This window comes from Anas acuta, chromosome 4 (genome assembly GCF_963932015.1).
Source record: "Anas acuta chromosome 4, bAnaAcu1.1, whole genome shotgun sequence".
NCBI classification, from domain to species: Eukaryota; Metazoa; Chordata; class Aves; order Anseriformes; family Anatidae; genus Anas; species Anas acuta.
This window is the reverse complement of record NC_088982.1, coordinates 46,325,920-46,346,656: the sequence shown is the minus strand read 5'-3', so window position 1 is coordinate 46,346,656 and position 20,737 is coordinate 46,325,920. Positions and strand designations below refer to the sequence as shown.

Here is a 20,737-nt window from a genome sequence, read left to right as displayed (position 1 = left end):
AATTGAACACCCTTCTTTGCCAAGTGACTTGAGCAGGCAGTCCCTGCCCTGCTGTTCCTTTGGGACTTCCACTAACTCTCAGCTCAGCTAGACTGTCATTGTCCCAACCTTCCAACCTGTATCCTCTCCAGAATGCATCATGGCCATATAACATCCTGGCCCCACACAATTCATCTGTCAGGGTCCATCTTTCCTCTCAGTTTAGTGATCTTCCCAGCAAGTCCCAGCTCATATCACCCTTCCTCAAGTAGACTGTATTTCAAAGCAGGTGACTGGACACAAGCAATCACTGGCCATATGGGGAAGAGACCATTGAACCACATGGCCAGGTTTTATGTCATTGTGTACTTATTTCCAATGTGCCTCAACAAACAAATGTTTTTTATCTGCGTAAAGATCATCAGAAGCTACACAAACTCAAGACTCCATATAAATCCAACACAGATTACTGTTGCAGAGACTACAGATATTTGAATGCCAAAGGTCTTTTATAACAAACAGGGAGCACACTGAATATGGACAAATATGACATGCTGGACCTGACACTGCAAGATCCCAGAGGGCAGACTAAGGTTTGAATCTTAAAAGCCTTCTGCCTGCTGTTAAACACCACTCATGAGGAATGTTACTAAATTTTTGTGGGTAATGACTCTCCTTCCTCTGAGCCTTGAAATACACTGTATACCCAAGCTTACCTTCTTGGAAAAAATATTAAAAGATGACAGGATAGCAAAGATGGCAAAATTTATCACTTTATACTCTGTGTCTATGACAATGGTAAGCACCCTGTGCACCCATTAACGTGTACACACTGAGGAGAGTCAACAGTTTAGCAATGTGCTTTAGTTCGTATTATCAAAAGTCAAATTACCAAAAAAATAAATTAATTATTAAAAAAAAAAGTTTTTTATTAATCTTGTCATTGATTAAGCTTTACACTTACACTTGTTAAATACTCCAAATAGGAATAAATAGATTTTATGCTGCTCTGCTGGACTGTTGCAACTATTTTGTCACAAGAAAGAGGTAAATTTTTGACCCACAAGTTGTTAACCACAATTGTAACACATTCAGTTTAGTGGAAGCAAAATTGTGGCTAAGCCATCTTTCTACTCAGTTCCCATGTCGCCTAGGGTTGGGGAATTATTTGTGATTCAAGTCAAAGCAGACAGTGGGTTGTTCTAAGCTGAGCCTGGTTGCCTGCCAAAACAGTTCCCAGGAGGCTCTATCAGATGAGAATTACGGTAGTCAAGTGCTCTGTGCTATCAGCAACTCCTCTGAATTGGGGGTAATTAGTCATGGGGCAATGCCAGATTTATACTAGGGCTGGGTTTCTGCCATCCTGGCATAAATGACTCCCTCTTTAAAGAAGCTTTAAAGTCATACGGTATGCTACTGATATTATCACTTGGATCTGGCCAAATAGCTTTAGTTTACACATCTAAATTGTTGAGCCATTGAAAACTATAAACCAAATTCATACTCCGCATATTTTAGCACAATGTATTTTCTTCTGTAGAATACATATCAACTAAATATTACTCAGGACTGGGGGCAGCTGGCCTGGAATGTCTGGTAACTCTTCAGGCATATGGAAAACTTTGGCCTGAGCTAAGATGTACATCTAATCTTTATCCACAGAATGAGCTCTGACCGATTTACCCATACTCTATCTGGCAACACAAGAAATGCAGGAACTGTTTGACAGACAAACAGATTGTCCTTTATTTACAGATGTCAAGACTTCTGAATCCCTGGCTATAGAGATTCTTCACATGCAATGTGGTGCAGCTGTGGCTGCTCCAAGGAAAGCAATGAGATGTGTGTTATTTGAGTACGCTCTCAACAAATACTGACTGAAAGTCCTGTCCTCTGAATAGTTACAGTTTGACAGCTGCTATTTATTATTAAAAGAAAAATAGCAACTGTAAAGCTGCTTGCTGCTTTATTTACCTTAAGCTCAGCAACAACCATAGCACTAAGATATTAAAAGATAAATTTTTCATTTAGACATTTGACCCCAAATCACTAGGGACCAATTGGCCAGGCGGCTAGCCATTAATTACCAGTATGTTCTTAGTGTCTTGGCCACTTCTAAGATTAAGCACCATCCAAAGCTATTACAGCAGTGTATTTTTGGAACTACGTTAATAGAGGATAATGCTGATTTTGCATATGCAGCTTGACAGCTCTTACCTGTAAAGTGCTGATGTGGACAGGAGTCCCCGTGCCGTTCACAGTGTTCTTTTTGGCAGCGTTTCCACCTTTCCCTTCAGCTTGCTCTGCCTTGGCAATCTTGGCTTTTTCAGCTTCAATTCTTTTGGGATTGTTTAGCATTACCTGAACCACCGCATACTCAACCAGTGATGCAAACCCAAAGAGAAGGCAAACAATCAGCCAGACATCTAAGGCCTTCACATAAGACACTTTGGGAAGTTCAGCAGCAAGAGTAGTACATTCAGATGCCAAGCTGAGCACTGAGAAAATACCTGCAAAGGGAAAAACAAGATAACAATTAAAGTGAACTTTCCCTTAATGACACCTGCCATGCTCTTCCTCTGAACCAGACAACACTGAATGATGAATCGTAACAGCAAATGGGACTTGACAAAGCGGTAGGCATATTTTGCAACAGGTATACAAAATGCACATGCCTTCAGTTAATGAGTAAGTTAAACTGAATATTTATGTAGGGTATTGTGGTTAATGATGAATTATTAATACCGAATACCTTCATTTTATAAATGGAGCAACAAATGAAGCTAAACTGGCTGCTGTGGTTCTCCTGCCCCACACAACTGCATCACACAACTGGGAAATGGGCTTTCCAGAGACTTATCTTACCATGCTCATCTAATTCTGAGAAGATGGAAGAGAAATATATGGTATTTAAATCAAAAAACTCCAAGTCCTTTAACTTAGACTTGAACAGCTACTGTTGCCCCAGAAACCTGAACTGTGCTTCAGCAGGAGACATCCTCTGAATGACCTGGTCACAAGTATAATATTTAAACTCAAGATGAAAGGGAATGTAGCAGTGCATTAAAAAGTCTGTGTTCACAATTCACCACAAAGATGAAAACACTGAGGTGACTGAGGGTCTATGAACACTCCTTGTTTGAGCTTCCAGTATCCAGAGAAAGCTTTCTAGATAAAGAGCTTTTGAGGAAGCCCTTATCATAAAAAAGTACATCTGCAAAGGATGTTGAAAGGTCACACTCATCGTCAGTCTAGGTTTCAATAAACAGTGCTCTTTACAAGGCTTCCAAACATCACCACTAACACAGGGCTCACATCACAAGAGACAAAATGCAAGTCTGATCTCATAGATTCCCCACAGGCACCTGTGAAATGGGAATAGTAGCATGAACAGCTACCTTTTGAAAAAGCTAACCTTAGAAATAGTGGTCACATAGGGAAAACTTATTTCGACCTCCCAGCTAAGTTCCCTTTTATTTTTTTTTTTGAATTTTCATGATAAAAATCACCTTCAATTATAAGTGGGTAGCTTCATGAAATGTAATCAACAACTACAGAAAATGTTGGCTGTAAGGACATATTCACTTAGCCATAACTATGTTTCCTATAAAGGTCACACGTGTTATCCTAAACATTAAAAAAATTGTATTTCATAGAGAGATCATTTTCTTCAGATCCATTTAAAGTAAACGAGGATGTGAGAAGGTTAATAAAGTATCTGAATTGGCCTATACAAGTATAAAATTCTAGTTGATCATAAATATCAAGCTTTCTTTTGCTACTGTCCCAATTTAGATTTTAATAAGATTGGTAACATACTTTATATGGTATTAATCTCAGATGGGCAACTTAGCTGCTAAGCCACTGAAGAGGAAGTATAAAGAAATGACTACAGTGTTATGATTTTAAAATACAAAATATTATGGTGTTTTATTTATAAATGTGTATTATCAACATAAAATTGAAAAGTGGGCTTTTTTTTTTTGCCTTTTTTTTTTTTTTTGGCCATTGTGATCATAGAGAATGGCCAGGTGTCCTATGTTGGATCAGAATGACATGGCAAACAGTGTCCACCCTGACTTCATTTCAAAATACTATATCTGATGCATTCAAGTACAAACGTGCCTGGAAGTATAGAAAGTGAGCAAAGAATAGTCCCCATTTTTCTGTTTTCAGCGACCAACCAATTGTTTTTGGCTGAGCACCAATTATGGATCATTATGAACTGCAATAGTAAGTGCAAGTAAGGTTGTACTGTCTTTTAGCACAAAAAGGACATCTCTCTGCCTATGCCCATGTTTTTGCTGATACCTTCTACTTGTTTCGGTTACTAGGATGAAAACTTCATTCTCAGGGTCAGAGAAACCACAGAAAACCTTCTGGGTTTCAAGGGAACTGTAAAGATAGAAATATTCCATCAAGCAGCCATCTGCTGCCAGATCAGAGCAGCCCAGGCCTCAGAGACTGCTCCCTATAATGGAGCTCTAAGTTGCACCTCTGAGAGTGGCTGTACAAGGTACCTATCAAACACAATTCAAAGCCCAGTGCTCCAGCATGGGTGAGGAGAATGAATAAACAAACTGCAAGATTAAATATTAAAAAAAAAAAAAAAAAAGGAAGGGGGTAGGGATAAACACCCTTTTCTTCTTTGGAAGCACTAAGGGGAAGGGACATTAGTTCTTTCATCCAGACCTCTAATGTAAAGGGAATGTTGGCCTTTCTTGGAAATACATCTACAATTTTCTTCCTAATGGGGTATCTCTCTCAATGGTAAAGTGCATTTGTTTGGTAGGATTGCACATAGGCAAAAACTGCATCCTCCCTCTTTCTTTTTCAGTAGGCCACCAACATCCAGCCTTCAATGATCTCCTCACATACAACCAAACAATTTAAGTTTACAGGCTTGTTTACAGGTAAGTTTACTAGATGAGACAAGCTGCCAGCATGCAATTTGTAGTTCACTGATGTGAGAAAGACTGCATTAAACACCTAATAACCAAATTATCCACTCAAAGAATTTTCTTCTTCATCCCTATCGCAAAAGTTAGTTAGCTCGCAGCTGAAAACATGATTGTGCAGTGACTATGTAAAAAATTCTACCAATGGTTACATATGCATAGTATCACAAAGTGCCAATCCAGCAAAGCACTTCAGCACATGCTGCCAGATAAATAAATCTCCCTTTTTTGAATCCATCAAATTTAACTGGCCTCAGCACTATCTCCTGGCAGTGAATTCCACAGGTTAATTACATGCTGTATAAAATAGCGTTTTGTCTTTTATATTACTGCTTTAAAATAGTTCTGGCTCCATCTCACTAATGTTATTGGAAAATATAACATTCTGCCCTTCTTTCCTTATAATTTGGTATCTGTAATACATTCTCTTCTCTCATTAAATTTAGTAAACTAAAAGCCATAAGCTTGCCAATCCTTCTTCATACTACAGTTTACAAATATATGGTCAGGTCTTCCTTTTGAGACCCTGTATTTGCAACAGTCTTATAAAATGAAATGAGTTGAACTGAAATAGCGCTGAGAGCAGGCCTGTGGAGGGCATGTCTGGCTGTCCGCTGTATGTGAGGCATATATATCACTGATCACTACTCCAAGCATTTAATTACTCTGTTGTACCCCCAAGTGCTCGGTCACAGGAGGTACTTTGTGGCATGTGGTTGCTTACAGCCCGTGCTAATGCTCCATTCTTTCAGGCCACTGTGGCTGGATGGACGGCTGAAGTCCCTCAGACGCCTATAGCTTCAGGGAAGACCTTACTCCCATTGGGGATCACCAGGCAATGAAGGAAAGAGAGTATTTTTTTAAAAAGATACTGGAACACTTTCCACTTTTAAAGAACTGGAAAGTCCTCTGTAGGGATCTTTAAAAGCTGAGACACCAACATGTAATTAGAAAGACGAACTCAGTGATGTCAGCTTTATATCGCTTAGCCAGAGCTCTCCAGATACATGTCCTTTGTGGGGATTTCCCTACCACTAGATGATCTAATTGAATATAATGCTATGGGTGGAAAAAAGGCTTGCAACTTATTTAGCTCCTAGATGGACACACCCTTTTTCTTCAAACAAAAATACACCTTTTTCCCAGAACAGTAACCAAACTGCAAAATCATACTGAGGTTTCTTTTTTTCTTTTTGCAAAGTATCTTGCATTCCTAAATCACCTGGAAACTTCTGAGATGAGACCTTTTACTAACTACTAAAAGTGTAATGACTATTAGCAGCACTTCTTTAGGGGTTCAAGATCATTCACTTGAAATGATTCACTTCACAGAAATGTTTATCTTGTTTGATTTCAAGGTCAACTTTATTCCAAGGATGTAGCTAGAAGAGTTAGATTGTAGCCCTCTTTCAAACTGCAGAAACATAAATCTTACCCCAGTGAGGGTGTTATCAACTTGCACCGCTAAGTACTGATGTATGACTAAAGGATGGTCAGATTTAATGTTTGTTGCTTCTCTGGGGATACAGAAAAAGTCACATAACCAAGCCAATGGTAAATATATTTGAAAATGCATTATTTCAGAAATGGTAATATATAAAAGGAGCCAATAAACACTTACAATAAATAAAAAGAGAGAAACACAAATAAATAAGCATGCATGTTTAGTCATAAAAACTTCAATGTTATACAAATCAGCACCATGCCTCTTATAAATGTAATATATCACTGATAAACCTGACTGGTCAGCTATTTAAAGTTCAGGATTACAAAAGCAGAAATACACTTCAGATTTTGATCATATTAGAGATCACTACATGAAAAATATTTTCAGTTCTTGTTTCTATCTTTTTAATTTAAAGCATGGTATATTTGCCTCAGACTGCTTTTTTCTTAAAATGCCTTATGTTTCACCTTGTGGAATGCATCCTTGCTACTTTTCAAAGTAACAGATTGTATTTGTTTCTTGCTATTAACTAATATAGATTGTGAGTCCTCCCCGATTACTAATAATTATTACTATTTTCAGATCAAGAAAAATATTTTTTTATTTTGAAATAGTCCTCTGAAAAAGAGATACCTATTAAAAATGTAATGAAAAGGTGTTTTTGTAAAAAGAAAAGAGAAAGGCAGCCAACCATGGCAGAGAAGCCAAAAGAAGTACTCCAGTCATGGTTCTCCACATTTTGTGTAGCTCTTGGTTTATTTTGGTTGTTATATCGCTGGAGAAGGAATAGGCATGGCAGATGACCTGAGCAGCGGCACACAGACCTGGGCATTATGTGGGAACTTTTCAACTTAACAAAACTTGGCAAGAACCCTTCCCACTCCCCAGGGATTACAGCTCCCCCCTACTGCAAGCCTCTGCTGATCACAGACTGGGACAGTGATGGGGCAGGTCCTGACCCTACGGGCGTATCATCACACGTTTGTGCATGTGAGGCTGCGCAGGACTTATGTCAGGATGCAAAAGCCTGGCTCTACACATCACCAAGTTCCTGGGGACTGCAGGTTGGGCCACCCCCAAGCTGAAGTCCCATGTAAAATCTAATTAGTTAAGATAATATTGTTTTGATTAACTCTATGTCCTACAATCTCGTAATATATGAAGGGCCTGCCTACTGTGCTGTGCTACACAGCATGAAAGCAAGAGACTGAAGTGCCTCATGAAATGAATCTCTAATGAAATAAAACCCATCAGGTAACAACTGTGCTAATTCTCTTCCAAACATCATTACATCATTCCATTTCTATTAGTCTTCAGAAAACCTGCTGCAAGAGGTAGTTATTTAGAGCTTTAATCATCATCCTGCTTTCTTACTTCAAACATTCTTTAAATGCTCAAATTCCTATAAACTGCAGTGTGACACAGTGTCTGCAGCATCACCCACACATAGATAAGATCAGATTTGTCCAGGTATCGAGAAGCAGAGAAAGTGTCCCCATCACATAAGTGCTGGAACCATTATCAAGCAAAGTTTCAATGTGGAGGTGGATTTTACAGGACTAGGAATGAGAAGGCTTCAGTGAAAATGATGAGCAAATAATGGAAGTGAAGTTGCTTTCTGTGTCCAGTGTCATTTCAAAGCAACTGAGAATGGCTCGATGGTGCTAAGTGGACTGTGACAGTATGTGTGAATGCAGGTTACCCAGTGGGACTCTTGCAGCACTTGCATCAGGATTGATCCAAAATGATAGCCAGGACAGAACAACAATTAGCAGTGTAGGAGCATAAACACCCATCATGTAAAATCCAACTTGTCTTCTTAAAGTGAAGATTACTTCTACACAAGTGTAATAACCTTTAAAGAAATAAATGCATATTAAGGTTTAATATGCTTTGCAGGTCAACCTTTTCAGATTAGTATCTTCTAGGCCTTTTCTACTTATCCTAGGAGTAAAGCTTTACTGATTTGATTTTTTTTTTTTTTTATAAAGTCAAGAAGTTCAATTTGAAAAGCATTCAAAAGTACAGATCAATGTAACCTACGACTGTGATTTGGCATGTCATACTCTCTGTAATCTATAAGGTACCCTCTGTCTTTTCACAGCACAGATGTAAACAGCAGCTACAGCTTCATCTTGACACTGGCTTAAGCTCACCTGAAAATCCTACTTAGCATTAATTTGTGAAGAACATGGAATTAAAAAAAAAAAAAAAAAAAGTTAGTTTAGAAAGGTTAGAATGGAAAGAGGTGACCTGAATATGATTCTATGCAGAGATTCTCCCAGTACTGAAAGCTGGTATAGGTAACTTCTAAAATTGGTACAGACTTTGTACAAAAGGCTCTAAAAACATTAAATTTTGAAAGTGAAGAATATTGCCTCAAAGCTTCTAAAATGAGGAACTAAAGCACCAAATGTTTCAGAAAATGTCTAATAATATGAATTCAATAACAAATAAAGCCACAGATAGTAGGGATTTGCTGGAGATAACAAAAGGATTGGGTAGTTTGATAACCAGAAAAACAGCTGTGTTTCTATTTTCACTCATTTAGCAGAACTGGCATTTTTATGTTAATATTAACACAATAACATTGTAAAAACATCATAAACTATTGTATTACAAGGAAAAGGCATTTCTATGTTACATTATAACAATAAGAAAACCCAAGTCAGTATATATCTGTAAATAAAAAGAGTTTGTGCATACCTAATTTAAAATGTAGAATCTATCAAAAATATATTTATTTATCTTCATCTTCTATCTTTTATCAACTAAGTATCCTCAAATGATAAGTCACCTTAAAATATTATTAGAAACTGCAATAATTAAAACAACAAAATGATAAAACATTAAGGAAATATACCCTTGCTGTGTTGAAGACACTATATGGTATTTTACAGTTCATTCTATCATAGTCAACGATCTGTAGTCTGGAAAATTCTACCTGTATAATTTCTGAATAGTTTCTAGGTATTGGTAGGTTTTACATTCAAACAGGGGGTGACCTTTAAAATAGTTATTTCTTTGCTTTGTGCCAGAAATGCATTCTGTATGGCATTGTATCATCCTCCATTAGGCAGAGAATATCCGTTGCCTTCACCATCAGTTTCTGTGGACTTTTTTGGATCTGTCATACATTTTGGTAAACAAAGAATAGGCAATTTGCAAACTTAAATAATCAATATATTGCCATAAAAAGTCACACCAAATTTGCTGACCCTCTTTCTACTTAGGCAGGTATTATAAAACATCAGTTGACATAAATGGGTGGAAAAGATTAAGTTCTTTGCAGCTGGCAAGAATCTCCTGCATAAGCCGTAATTTTGAAAACTTGCTTGTACATGCAACACTGCCTCTTGATTACCTGATAAAATCCTTAACTGAGTTAATTTTAATTGTGTGCAAAAACTGCTTTTTGAAACGCCTTCAATATAAGAATTTAAAGTAAATCACACAGTTACTGAATCCTGAAAATAGCCTTTGAAATATTTCAGCATACCAAAATGTCCAAATTGCATTAATGACATGTTAATTCCAGTCTTGATTATAAGATTAACATGGATAATCTCCAGTTTTAAACAAAAAGGATTAGCAACAAAAGAATTACGAAAACTTTGTTAAATGTAATGTCATTCCACTAATTCTGATGGTTCTCTAATGTCCTTTCTTTAATGTTCAAATCACATGCACACACAACAATGTGACTATTGTGTTGAGCACTTTGCACAATGTCATTTTACCTTGTGACCACAAGGTGTTGAAACTTGAAAGAGCAATGCTAGTTTCTTTCCAGTTTAACTGTAAAGCGTGCAGTGAGTAATTCTTACATTTCTCTTTAATGTACTAAAAATCCTAAAAATGCTTAAACTATCCAAATATTTTTTAAATATTTAACTTCAGACTTAGGACAAAACATAAAATTATGCTAAATTTGAAAACACAGTTACAAGATAGCAATGTGGAGTAAATATTCCCTTTTTCCCTCAAATAAAATGCAAATCTCTTTACATTGCATCCCATTTTCCCATGTTTCTGAATATTATTTGGGAAACGCAAGATTGATCCATTTAATTTTCCATTATTTTGTAGCCTATTTTTTTCAGTAAAATCATTATTTATTTAAGACTAAATTATTTTTCTCACTCCTAAGTAAACTTCTGCCATTTCTAGACTTAGATTTGAATGCCTTCTAGTTATTGGTTGTGCTTTCCCCAGTGCAGCATTTTCCTGAGAAGGGATAATTTCATACTATTTATAAATGTAAATACCTGAGACACTGAATTGTGTAGTTAGTAGGCTAAAAACTCACTCATTTTGCAGTTTAAAAAAATGAAATAAATTTTAATTATCTTTTTCAAACTAAATTCCGTAACTCCAAGCCCTATTAATGTTACCTGAGATCTCTCAAGAACAACTGCAGCTGAATATTCAGCAAGAAAATTACAAAGATGCTTCAGCACCACAGCCGTCTTTGTAGAGTTTTAATGGAAGATTTGTGCATATGATGCAACAGCACTGACTAAAATACATCCTGCTGACTTCAAGTATTATAGGAAGTCTTGTGTTTGCCACAGTATGTGAGCAGTTTGGATATAATTATAAGCAGGAATCAATCAAGGTAGAAAAGATTAATCATTAAAGCCAGAATACAGAAACCATTGTAGAAATTTGTACCTACTCCCAGAAAACAACCACAGGACTAAAGAAATATAGGTCAAATAGCTCTGTGTTTAGACTGCAAACAGCTTTCTATAGTGACACACTTTCAAGAACACTTAGAGAAAGGAAGAACCTGCAGAGGGAAGCTTTTGAAGTTATACTCTAATGTTATCCACTTTTTGAACAAAAGTTTGACCAGAAAACCAAAATTATCCTTATTTGCTGCATATAACATAATTCCACATGAAATGTCTATCAGAAAAGTTCGATATTACAAGCATAAAAAGTTATCAGGACTATAGAAACAAAATGGTGATGGAAAGATCGGAAGATGTAAGCAAAACCAATACAAACATTTAATTTCACTTTTAACTTAGACATTTCTGTATTTGAATTTGTTTGCAGTAATTATTATACGTGATTGTTACTATGATATGAACTACTGGTAAGTTACAAGTAATCTATTTCCTCCCATAAAATGTAAGGCAAGAACCCATGTTTATGGGTAATATCGATGTTTATGGGTATTAATCATCACCCATAAACAGTAATTGAAGGAAGCTTAAAGTTTTTACCAAGGAAAACACTTTGATTACTTACCTGTGCCTTTATAATACTTGGTACAGTTACCATATTCAATATCCTCCTTTTTAATATCAAACTGAGGCAGAGCAATTTTCTCTAGTTGTACAGGATCTCCAGACTGCCAGATGAAACGTAAGTCATCAGTCGTGTAACCAACTACAAGAACAAAATGAAATAATAAAGACCATCATAATCAGTGTTTCCAGTATTAAAATCTAGCATGTATGTACCATTATTTCTTTTACTCTTTCTTTCTGCTTCCCATTCAAAAAATTAGACAAAACATGAAATAATATACAACTGAATTTTTATGTAGATCTAAATTAATAGATGACAGGTGTAATATTACGTTATTAGCAATATTACACTGATTAAGAGGTGTTCATGACAGTGCTCACTGTCCAAACAAATAAAGCAATCCACAGCTTTGAAGTTTACATATTCATTCACACTCTACTTCAGCAAAGCATGAAAAATATACTGAACTTCAACAACACTCACAAGTCCTAGGAACTTCAACAAAATGTAACAATGCACCTAATTACTGTGATGAATCTTGGCTTTTGTGTAAAACAACTTTTCTGCTTAGTTGTTAACATTAAAGGCCCTGATTGATGAAAACACTGACATTTAGGAAATGCATAACCAGGAATTTAAGTAGATGCATAACCCTACTGAAATCAATTCAGTGCCTCTGTGCCTTCATGATCTGTCCTGAATATGGACAGACCTCCACATACATTTGAGTGCCAATGCTTTATTATGTATAAACCATGCTTTATACAACACCACTAAGTGAGAGGCAGTGAAAGTTAGGCTTATAATATTCAAACATAAAGCAGTATTAACTAAATATGCAGCCATAATCATGATTTTACATGTTGTTTTTCTGCTACCTTCTGTTTATTAAGGATTAACTGAATACAGAGATAATGTGTGTTAAATGGGAACAGAGATGGGGAAATGTAAAAGAGTTGGGATGTAGTGGTTCCCAATTCAAAGACTCTGAGAAATGTTTAAGGAACCATTCTTGTTCTGGAGGCATTGGAGAGATGGTTTTTTATCTTTGAAAAATGGCTGTCATTTAAAAAGTTAAACTGTCTATAATCCAACTTCTCTAAGATCAACAATAACTTAATAAAATCACATCTCAAAGCTCCATGCTGAAAGTAATATAAAAAAAAATTACTTGTTCTAATGTTTGATTCATACAATCAGTTTCACCTCTTTACAACATGCAGCAAATCACAAACACACTAAGATCTTTTATAATACAATTACTGGATAGTGAAAATCTCTTCTAAAGGGAATGTGTAGAATTGGTGATCATAACTGCAGATACAGGGAACTGTTTGGTAAAAAATGGCAGCCTCTTTTGTTTTGGAAATCTAACAACCAGGAAAAAATGTGATTTTAAAATATTTTAGTGGAATAAAATTGCCAATGGCTAACAGAGGAAGCAGGCCCACCACTGGAACTCGAAGGGAGACTGTGGGTCATGGGTACAATTCTTAGTTTAGACAATGAAATAAAAAGATAGAAGAAAGTTTAGTGCATAAAATCTTTGCAAATGAGCAGAAAATCCATTCCTCCTCCCAAATTTGAAAACAGTAACACAGCATGGAGAGAGTAAAGTTGTTTAAATAAAGTTGATTACAAAGATGATTAAGTTTTAACTAACTTCCATTGATATTACTAATTCTAGGTCAACCACAAGTTGATTTGAGTTTACTATAAGAGTTTACTTCAGCTAATGTATATACATATCAGAGACGGGCAAAACACTAATACTATGGACACATTGCACTTCTAAGGGTAAAGGCTAGCAATTCAAAACTAAATGGTAGAGCTCTGATATCATTATTATTGCCCTGGTCCCCACCAGGATGCCTTGCTCTGCTTTGATTAACCTTGATGTTTCCCAGGAGATTCAAGTAATACTGTTCATCATCAATGCAAGGAGATAAATTGGACCCTGACAATGTACACAGAAGCACGGGTTGTGTAAGTTAAAACTGTTGTGTAAGTTAAAACTGTGTATTCTTTATTCCAAAAGACTTGTGTTTCCATTTGATTAAATTTTTGTAATACTTTTTGTAATACATTTTTGTAATACTGATCAGTTGTCATAGTGTTTGATAGCAAAAGCTAAACAACAAGTGCATGGTGCCATAGCCACAAGAAACATTTTTATATGTTGGTAGGAATCAGTGAATGCTAATTTCAAGATTCATTATAAAACACTGACACAAACAATACAGAATTGATCATTTTGGTTTGATTCTCAGCCATGCCTAGAAGACAACTGTTTTTATGCAGAAAAAGATTTACATACAGCTTTCCAATTGCATCTTGCAGCGCTGTGTATCCATAGGAAACAAGGTCAAGTCCAAAGGGCATGACAGCGTAATAGACAATCTGAAAATACAGAAATGGAATTTTAAAACAGAGTGAGCTGCCCTGTAAGTAGCAGACTGCAAGAAGAAAATAAATAAATAAATAAATAAAAGAAAAAAAAAAACAAAACACACACCTTAGATATTTGACTTTCAGCTTCTAAAATAGTAGAAAAAATGAACAACAATTTTAAGTAGCAGTTTGCAATTTAAATATCTCTACCAGAAATTTTAAGTATCTCTAGTAGTCTGACAATACAGTTTTATATAGAGTGTTAAACATACAGTATTTCACAAATTATAGGACTAATAATAGATGGCAGAAGACATAATTTTTAAGAATAAGCAAACCAAAGCTCCATACAGAACAGAAACCCATCTCCAGCAGTGGCTAGTGGCAGACTCCTGAGGAAGAATATGAGACTAGAGCAATCAGGAAATGAAATTTCTCCAACAGCCTTCTTAAAGTTGTGCCTCAAGGACTTCCTAAACCAGAAGTGATCCTTCAGTATTTAAGAGAGCTCGACAGACTTTTGTCCTTCCAGAAGCTGCTTGCTTCCAATTGCTTTCTGGAATCCATGTACACTTTAATCATGCATGGCATTCTGCAGCTAGGAATACACTATCCTGCACACCCTAATGGTCTCCTTGCATCTATCTTGACCCTGTCTAACAATTCTTTTACTGCAAAAAAAAAGGTAAATAATCACCACCCATCTACTCTTTCTGTTCTATTTGATATCTCCATACAATCACCTTAATTACTGTTTTTCCTGATGTGAAAAGATCTGCTTTGATTTGCTTTTCTTTATAAAGGATGCTGTTCCATATCTTTTCAACATCCTAGAATCCCCAGCACTTTCTCAGTGAATACTGAGCAGTTAGCTGACATTTTCAGAGAACTAAGCATTATTACCCAAGGGTCTTTTTCCTGCATGGTAATACTCAAACCCACCAGTTTATATATAAAGTTAGAATAACTTTTTCCCAACTTGCATAATTTCTTAGTTATTTACATTGAATTTCATCTCTAACTTTGTTGCTTAGACATTAGATTTCTCTGTAATTCTCCCTGTTGTCTCTTTCCTTACTATTCTGCATAACTTAGCACCATCACAAGCGCTCACCAATTCACTGTTCACCTTTTTCCAGGTGATTTATGTGGAACAGCAGAACAGATTTTTCTACAGGAGTCCACTACTTATTTTCCTCCATGTGAACACTTACTGCTTATTCCTACATTCAGTTTCCTAATTCGTAGTTATTTAGGCAGGCAACAACTTTCTCTCACATGTATCTTCTCATTCATATATGTTGATAATTGGAGATTCAATTCATATATGTGATAATACTTCTGTAAACTAAAAAGTCAAGGCATAGCAATATACATTTTCAAAAATGGTAATTTTAGTAGCATGCTACCAAACATAAGTATGCCAAAAAATTAATCTTACCTTCATCAGTATCATTTCTGAACACAGTGAATTAGTAAAATCAACAGAACATTTGTAGAGCTAGACATTATTTTCAAACTATATTGAATTTGATTTTGGCATATAGAAGTTTAAGGAGAAGTATTTTTCCATCAGAAACGCTTCTATTAGTATTCACTGAAAAATTTACAATCCACTAACCAAACACATTCATTGAAATAAACTCATTTATAAATAGCTCCATTTTGGAAAAACGCTTGAAATGCTTTCATTATTTCACTTAACTTTTGCTGTTTCAAATGAGAAATTATTTTTGTAGCTGAAAGTGATTTTCCATTTTTGAAATAAGAATTTCAACAGACTTCAAAAACTGCAACATAAACAATTGAAATCAGAACCAGGACCTTTGGAGTGAGCCAAATGAAATGCTTCTGTTCTTCAATTTATTTCCTTTTCTGATTGCTGCCTACAAAAGTCTTGAGATTGACTTTTCTCATCCTTGGATTTAGAATGGGCAAAAAACCACACCAGACTCTTCCCATTTTCTTTCTTTTTTTTTTTTTTTGGAGCCACTTCTACTACGGGAACAAAGAAGTAATGCATAATTTCAGATGTTCCCTCTAAGTGGTAAAGTAGCAGTGATTTTGGGAAATCAATTCAATTTTTTCTTTTCAGTGAATGACTGTTTTTATGGCATAGTGTACACTGACAAATAAAATTAAAACCACAAAAAAGTATGCATAAATTGCAATAAAATTAAATATTTCAGGACCTTCTATATCCACTAAGGCACAGACCTTAATCAGGATTATGTCCTAGTACTTTTACAAAACATTTATAATGCAAATTTTGTAATATCTGCCTTTCCTTATATCATTAGTAAGTAATCATCATTTTCATTAGTTGATGTAGAAATTCAAGTGGTGAGAAAATTACGTTGCTTTGCTGAAGGCTTTACTTCAGAGATCTCATCCATTTCATTATGCTTCCAGGAATCTTGACAATTATCAACAGTGTTTAAATGTTGTTCCTAATACTAGTTTATTTAATGTGTTATTTTAACATGATAGATGAATGTATATACATTTCAAATTTTTAGCACTTGCTGGGCTATCAATTCACATGCTTTGAAACTCATTCTGGTTTATTTTCATACATTTCATTTAGTAGATCATTATTTAATAATGGCCATATATATTTAAATATTAGCTAAAAACTGTTATGTGTTACTAATCTAACAGTGTATGTATCTCATATCAAGCCATTAATTCACTAAAAAAAAGAAAGAGTAAAAATATTTCAGTAAAATACCTCATGCTGACTAATACATCTCCATCCCGAAATATAAAGAGAAGGATATTTTCTTGAGTGACATCATGGAAGTTAGCATTTTTTTCATTTGCAAAGAACAAGTCTGGCTTCCAAAGACACTTAAACATTGTTGGGTCCACTGTCAGTGTGTCCGAACCCCTCCAATCATTCGGTAGTTTGAGTCTAGGGTCATTCCACTTCTGTCTTAAAAAGATGTTGACTCTATAATCCTGGCAAGAAAAATACATATGTATTAGAGCAGCCAAAAGTCTACCCCCCTCCAAAAAAAAAAAAAAAAAAAAGAAGAAGACCTTTATATCAGATTCACTAAAGAAAAATAATTTATGCCCTGATTTTTCTATCACATAGATAATCACTATTCAAGCAGCATTAATAAGTGTCAATTTTAATAAAATTTACTACAAAAAGGTAGATTATGTTTTATACTTTGAATACAATAACTTTTTTGTTTGTTTGTTTTAAAAAACGACCAAGTTGTCCACCCAGGATGCTTTTTGCATCCCCTCTGATAGTAGCCAAGTTACATAGGCATAAATAAAAGCAGGCAGCAATGCAGAGGGAGCCATAGCATGACTACACTGAATTACTGCAGCTGCAGGCACAGCATCACTTCTATCAACATATCCTGAAAGTGTAAATTCCAGTTTATTCTACAGTCAGCTAGGTGACACACTGATGGCAATGTGCCCATCTATAAAAGCAGAAAACCCACCAGGTAGATAGCAGATTTTAAACTACACACAGAGAACACATCCTTGGGACCTGTAATAGTGATTTGGGGCTATTTTTGTAGGAAAACTGAGGACAGCATGCAGCTAAGGTAGCATGTATGAAAGCAGGTGCAGAAAAGGTCACAAAAATCAAGACAAAATCAAGACTTTACATAGAGGAATTTTTCCTCTGAATTCAGCAGGAGTTTTACTCAAGTATGGACAGTAGTAGAGCCACGTTCAATGAGAACCAAATTTTGCCTTTGGGAATTGGAGTAGCATGTGTCTCAGGGCAAAACGATACTCACATGCGTTCTGTCCTCAGTGAAAGCTGTGTGCATCCAAAGGAAAAATCTGACCCAGTATGTCAGTTATGATTTTTCAGTCTTACATGTAAGTCTTTTTGCTTTTCACATTTACATTTAAGCCAATGCCTCTTGTTTATGTAAATGTAAACTAGGCAGATCACATACCAAGAAAAAAAAAGGCATTGTTAAACAAAGTAAGACAAAAATAAAATTCTTTTTTTAATGTAACTGTATCTCTGGTTTTCCTATTCATATTCTATGGTGAGTTTTGTTTTGTTTTGGTTTGGTTTTTGTAATTATCTATTAAGCACAAAGAAGCAACCTGAGATATGAACTGCTACTGTTTTACAATTATAACGAAACGCTCAGTATCTGTGAAGGTTCTTGACATATTTTTGATTTATCAGTGTATTCAACATGGCAGACTAATCTTATAAAGGCATGCTGTACAAGTTAGTGTCCTCTTACACATTTTAGTGTTGATACAGTGCAAGTTCTCTTCTATAGTACTTACTATAATGCCTATATTTACAGTCCAAACCAAGTGCCGCATTTAGAGACTCATGTTCACTCCAACAGGAAGGATTTCATTTGGTTAAGACCTCATGCAGAATAGTTTACCCCACTGATTTATGCGGTTAATTGGAACACAGTGCCCACCTTCCCATGTCCAGTTATCCACTCAGATCAGCCCAGGTATTTCTTTACTACACTAAAATACTAAGCTGTGTAATGTGTTTTTCCACTACATTGTGATGAAAAGCAAAGGACAAAGACTAAGTGTAAAGATGTGAAGCAACATTTATTAATATGCATAGTTCTGAGAGAAATGTTACTCTTTAGCAGTCTGTTTTTGAAACAAAAAATATATGTGGTCTAATTTTTCTTTACACGAAGGCCTATATCATTCTGTCAAAGTAAAGAAGCAGTATAAAATAACGGATAACATAAAGTGACTTAGTACTGGAAGGCTTTCACAGAGAAACTTCAGAATATGAGGGAATTCAGGTCATTATCTCAGAGTGCATCTTTTCAATTATATACAGATAATCGAAAATTATTTGCTTGTTTCTGAAGTTCCTATTCCAGATGGACTTCTTGTCTCTGTGAAAACAATTATTTTCTACCATATGGGATAAATACTACATACTGGAAAAATTCATAAGCATAATATGAAAATCAATTTCCCCATAAACAAGTGCATTACCCTCATTTTAACAACAAAACAAACAAACAAAAAAATCTTACAGCCACAGGCAAATGATAAGCACTATCCAACACTTGCCTTCAGCTTAAGCATTGTGCTGGTTTTACCCTGCTGGGCATCTGAGCTCCACCCCAACTGCTCTCTCACTCCCCCTCCTCAAAGGGAAAGGGGAACAAAATGTGATAGAAAGGGGTCAAGGGCTGAGATAAGGACAGGGAGATCACTCAACAACCATTGTGATAGGGAAAACAGACTCAGAGTAGGGAGATTAATTAAATTTATTACCTATCACTAGTGGACTACAACAGTGAGAAACGAAAAGCAAACTAAAAACACCTTCCCCCTTCTCTCCACTTCCTGAGCAGCTCAGGGGATTGGGGAATGGAGGCTGTGGTCAGTCCCTAATTCAGAAGAAGATGTTTAAATCACTGCAAATCAGAATGCACTGTCAAAATAAGAATTGGTAATAAGATCAGGTGGGTGGTATTTTACTTCTTTCCTTGCTCTATTACAAATGATCTTTAGTATACCAAACAATGGGCTGTAGTGACAGTTTAAGAACTTGATTCTATTCCCATTGGAGTCAATGGAAGAGAATTCCCCGTAAAATAGGTAGGTTCAAATCTACCTAAATGACTAGAAAACTGTGACACTGTACTTGGAAAGGAAGTTGACCCCATATTTGAGGCAATACAGAAAATGTCCAGAGAAGGAAAGAGATGTCAGGAGACAAAACTGGTGCTACAGACAATAATGTGCAGAAGGGCTTTTTTTAGCAGAATACAAAATAATACAGCATATGTCAGGCTGTGATCTGGTATAATCCATTTTGGAAGAAGCCTGCAACTAGTCCTCTAAGCCTTGGGAAACAAACTTTCAGGTTCACAATGTGCACTGCAGTTAGGCTCAATGTGTGCTGAAGAAATGTTCTGCATAAGACACATGGTCTTCCTCCTCCTATACATTTTACAGATGTTCTTTGAATATTGCAGAATGATCAACATTTTACAATAAAAGGGAGTCAGTCACATAACAATTGCAAAGCCTGAAACTAGGGTGAAAAAAAGAGTCACCATTGGAGTGAGGAGGACCTGGGAGGTAAAAAAAGAATCACTGAATTGTTCTACGGGGCTTTGCTTTGCTGTGAAACTCCCAACAGAAGGCAAGTTGTTTTTCAGGGATGTCAAAAGGGGAGGCCTTCTAGGAAATATTTCAAATGTAACCTACACAGTGGGCATATGGCCAGAAATACTCTTCAGGCCAGAATCTAGGCATAGCCAACACTTCTCTCTCTGCAAACTGGAGCAACACTAGACCATGAAAAGCTTTTTCTATATCAACTACAATGATACAAAGAAAGGAAGCATAAAAGCAGTCTCTTTTAACCGAGCAGGAGTAGAGCACTCTCTTTTAACAGAGCAGTAAAGTAGAAAACGGGATTTTTTAAACTAAAAGAAGAAAACTGAAATTTATTTTAAGCACATGAATACTAAAATAAATAAATAAATAAATTGATTAATTAAGTAGTGAAAAGGTTTTAAAGTAAAGGAGAAAGAAGTGTTTTGCCATTTGAGTCTGAGAAGAAATGTTACAGTGCAAATACAAACCCTGAGGATAGCCTGTGTAGACAAAGGGACAGATCATTAGTACAGCTAAAATATTATAGCCTCATGGGTATTTATAACACAAAGGACCTATCCCTAGGAATCTCTGACTGGTCTGT

At 35.8% G+C, this 20,737-nt stretch overlaps 1 protein-coding gene across 2 annotated transcripts in view; it reads right to left on the bottom strand.

The window, feature by feature from the left end:
* The window catches only part of GLRB (glycine receptor beta), a 51,895-nt gene that overhangs the window by 11,562 nt on the left and 19,596 nt on the right, over positions 1 to 20,737 (bottom strand). The window contains exons 5-9 of one of the 2 annotated variants that reach the window (XM_068681063.1): positions 16,769 to 16,998; positions 13,964 to 14,046; positions 11,644 to 11,784; positions 8,087 to 8,239; positions 2,197 to 2,489 (exon numbers count right to left, since the gene is read on the bottom strand). In XM_068681063.1, the coding sequence (XP_068537164.1) occupies positions 2,197 to 2,489; positions 8,087 to 8,239; positions 11,644 to 11,784; positions 13,964 to 14,046; positions 16,769 to 16,998 (900 nt within the window). The remainder of the gene's footprint in view (positions 1 to 2,196; positions 2,490 to 8,086; positions 8,240 to 11,643; positions 11,785 to 13,963; positions 14,047 to 16,768; positions 16,999 to 20,737) is intronic. The other variant, XM_068681064.1, reaches the window with a different exon arrangement.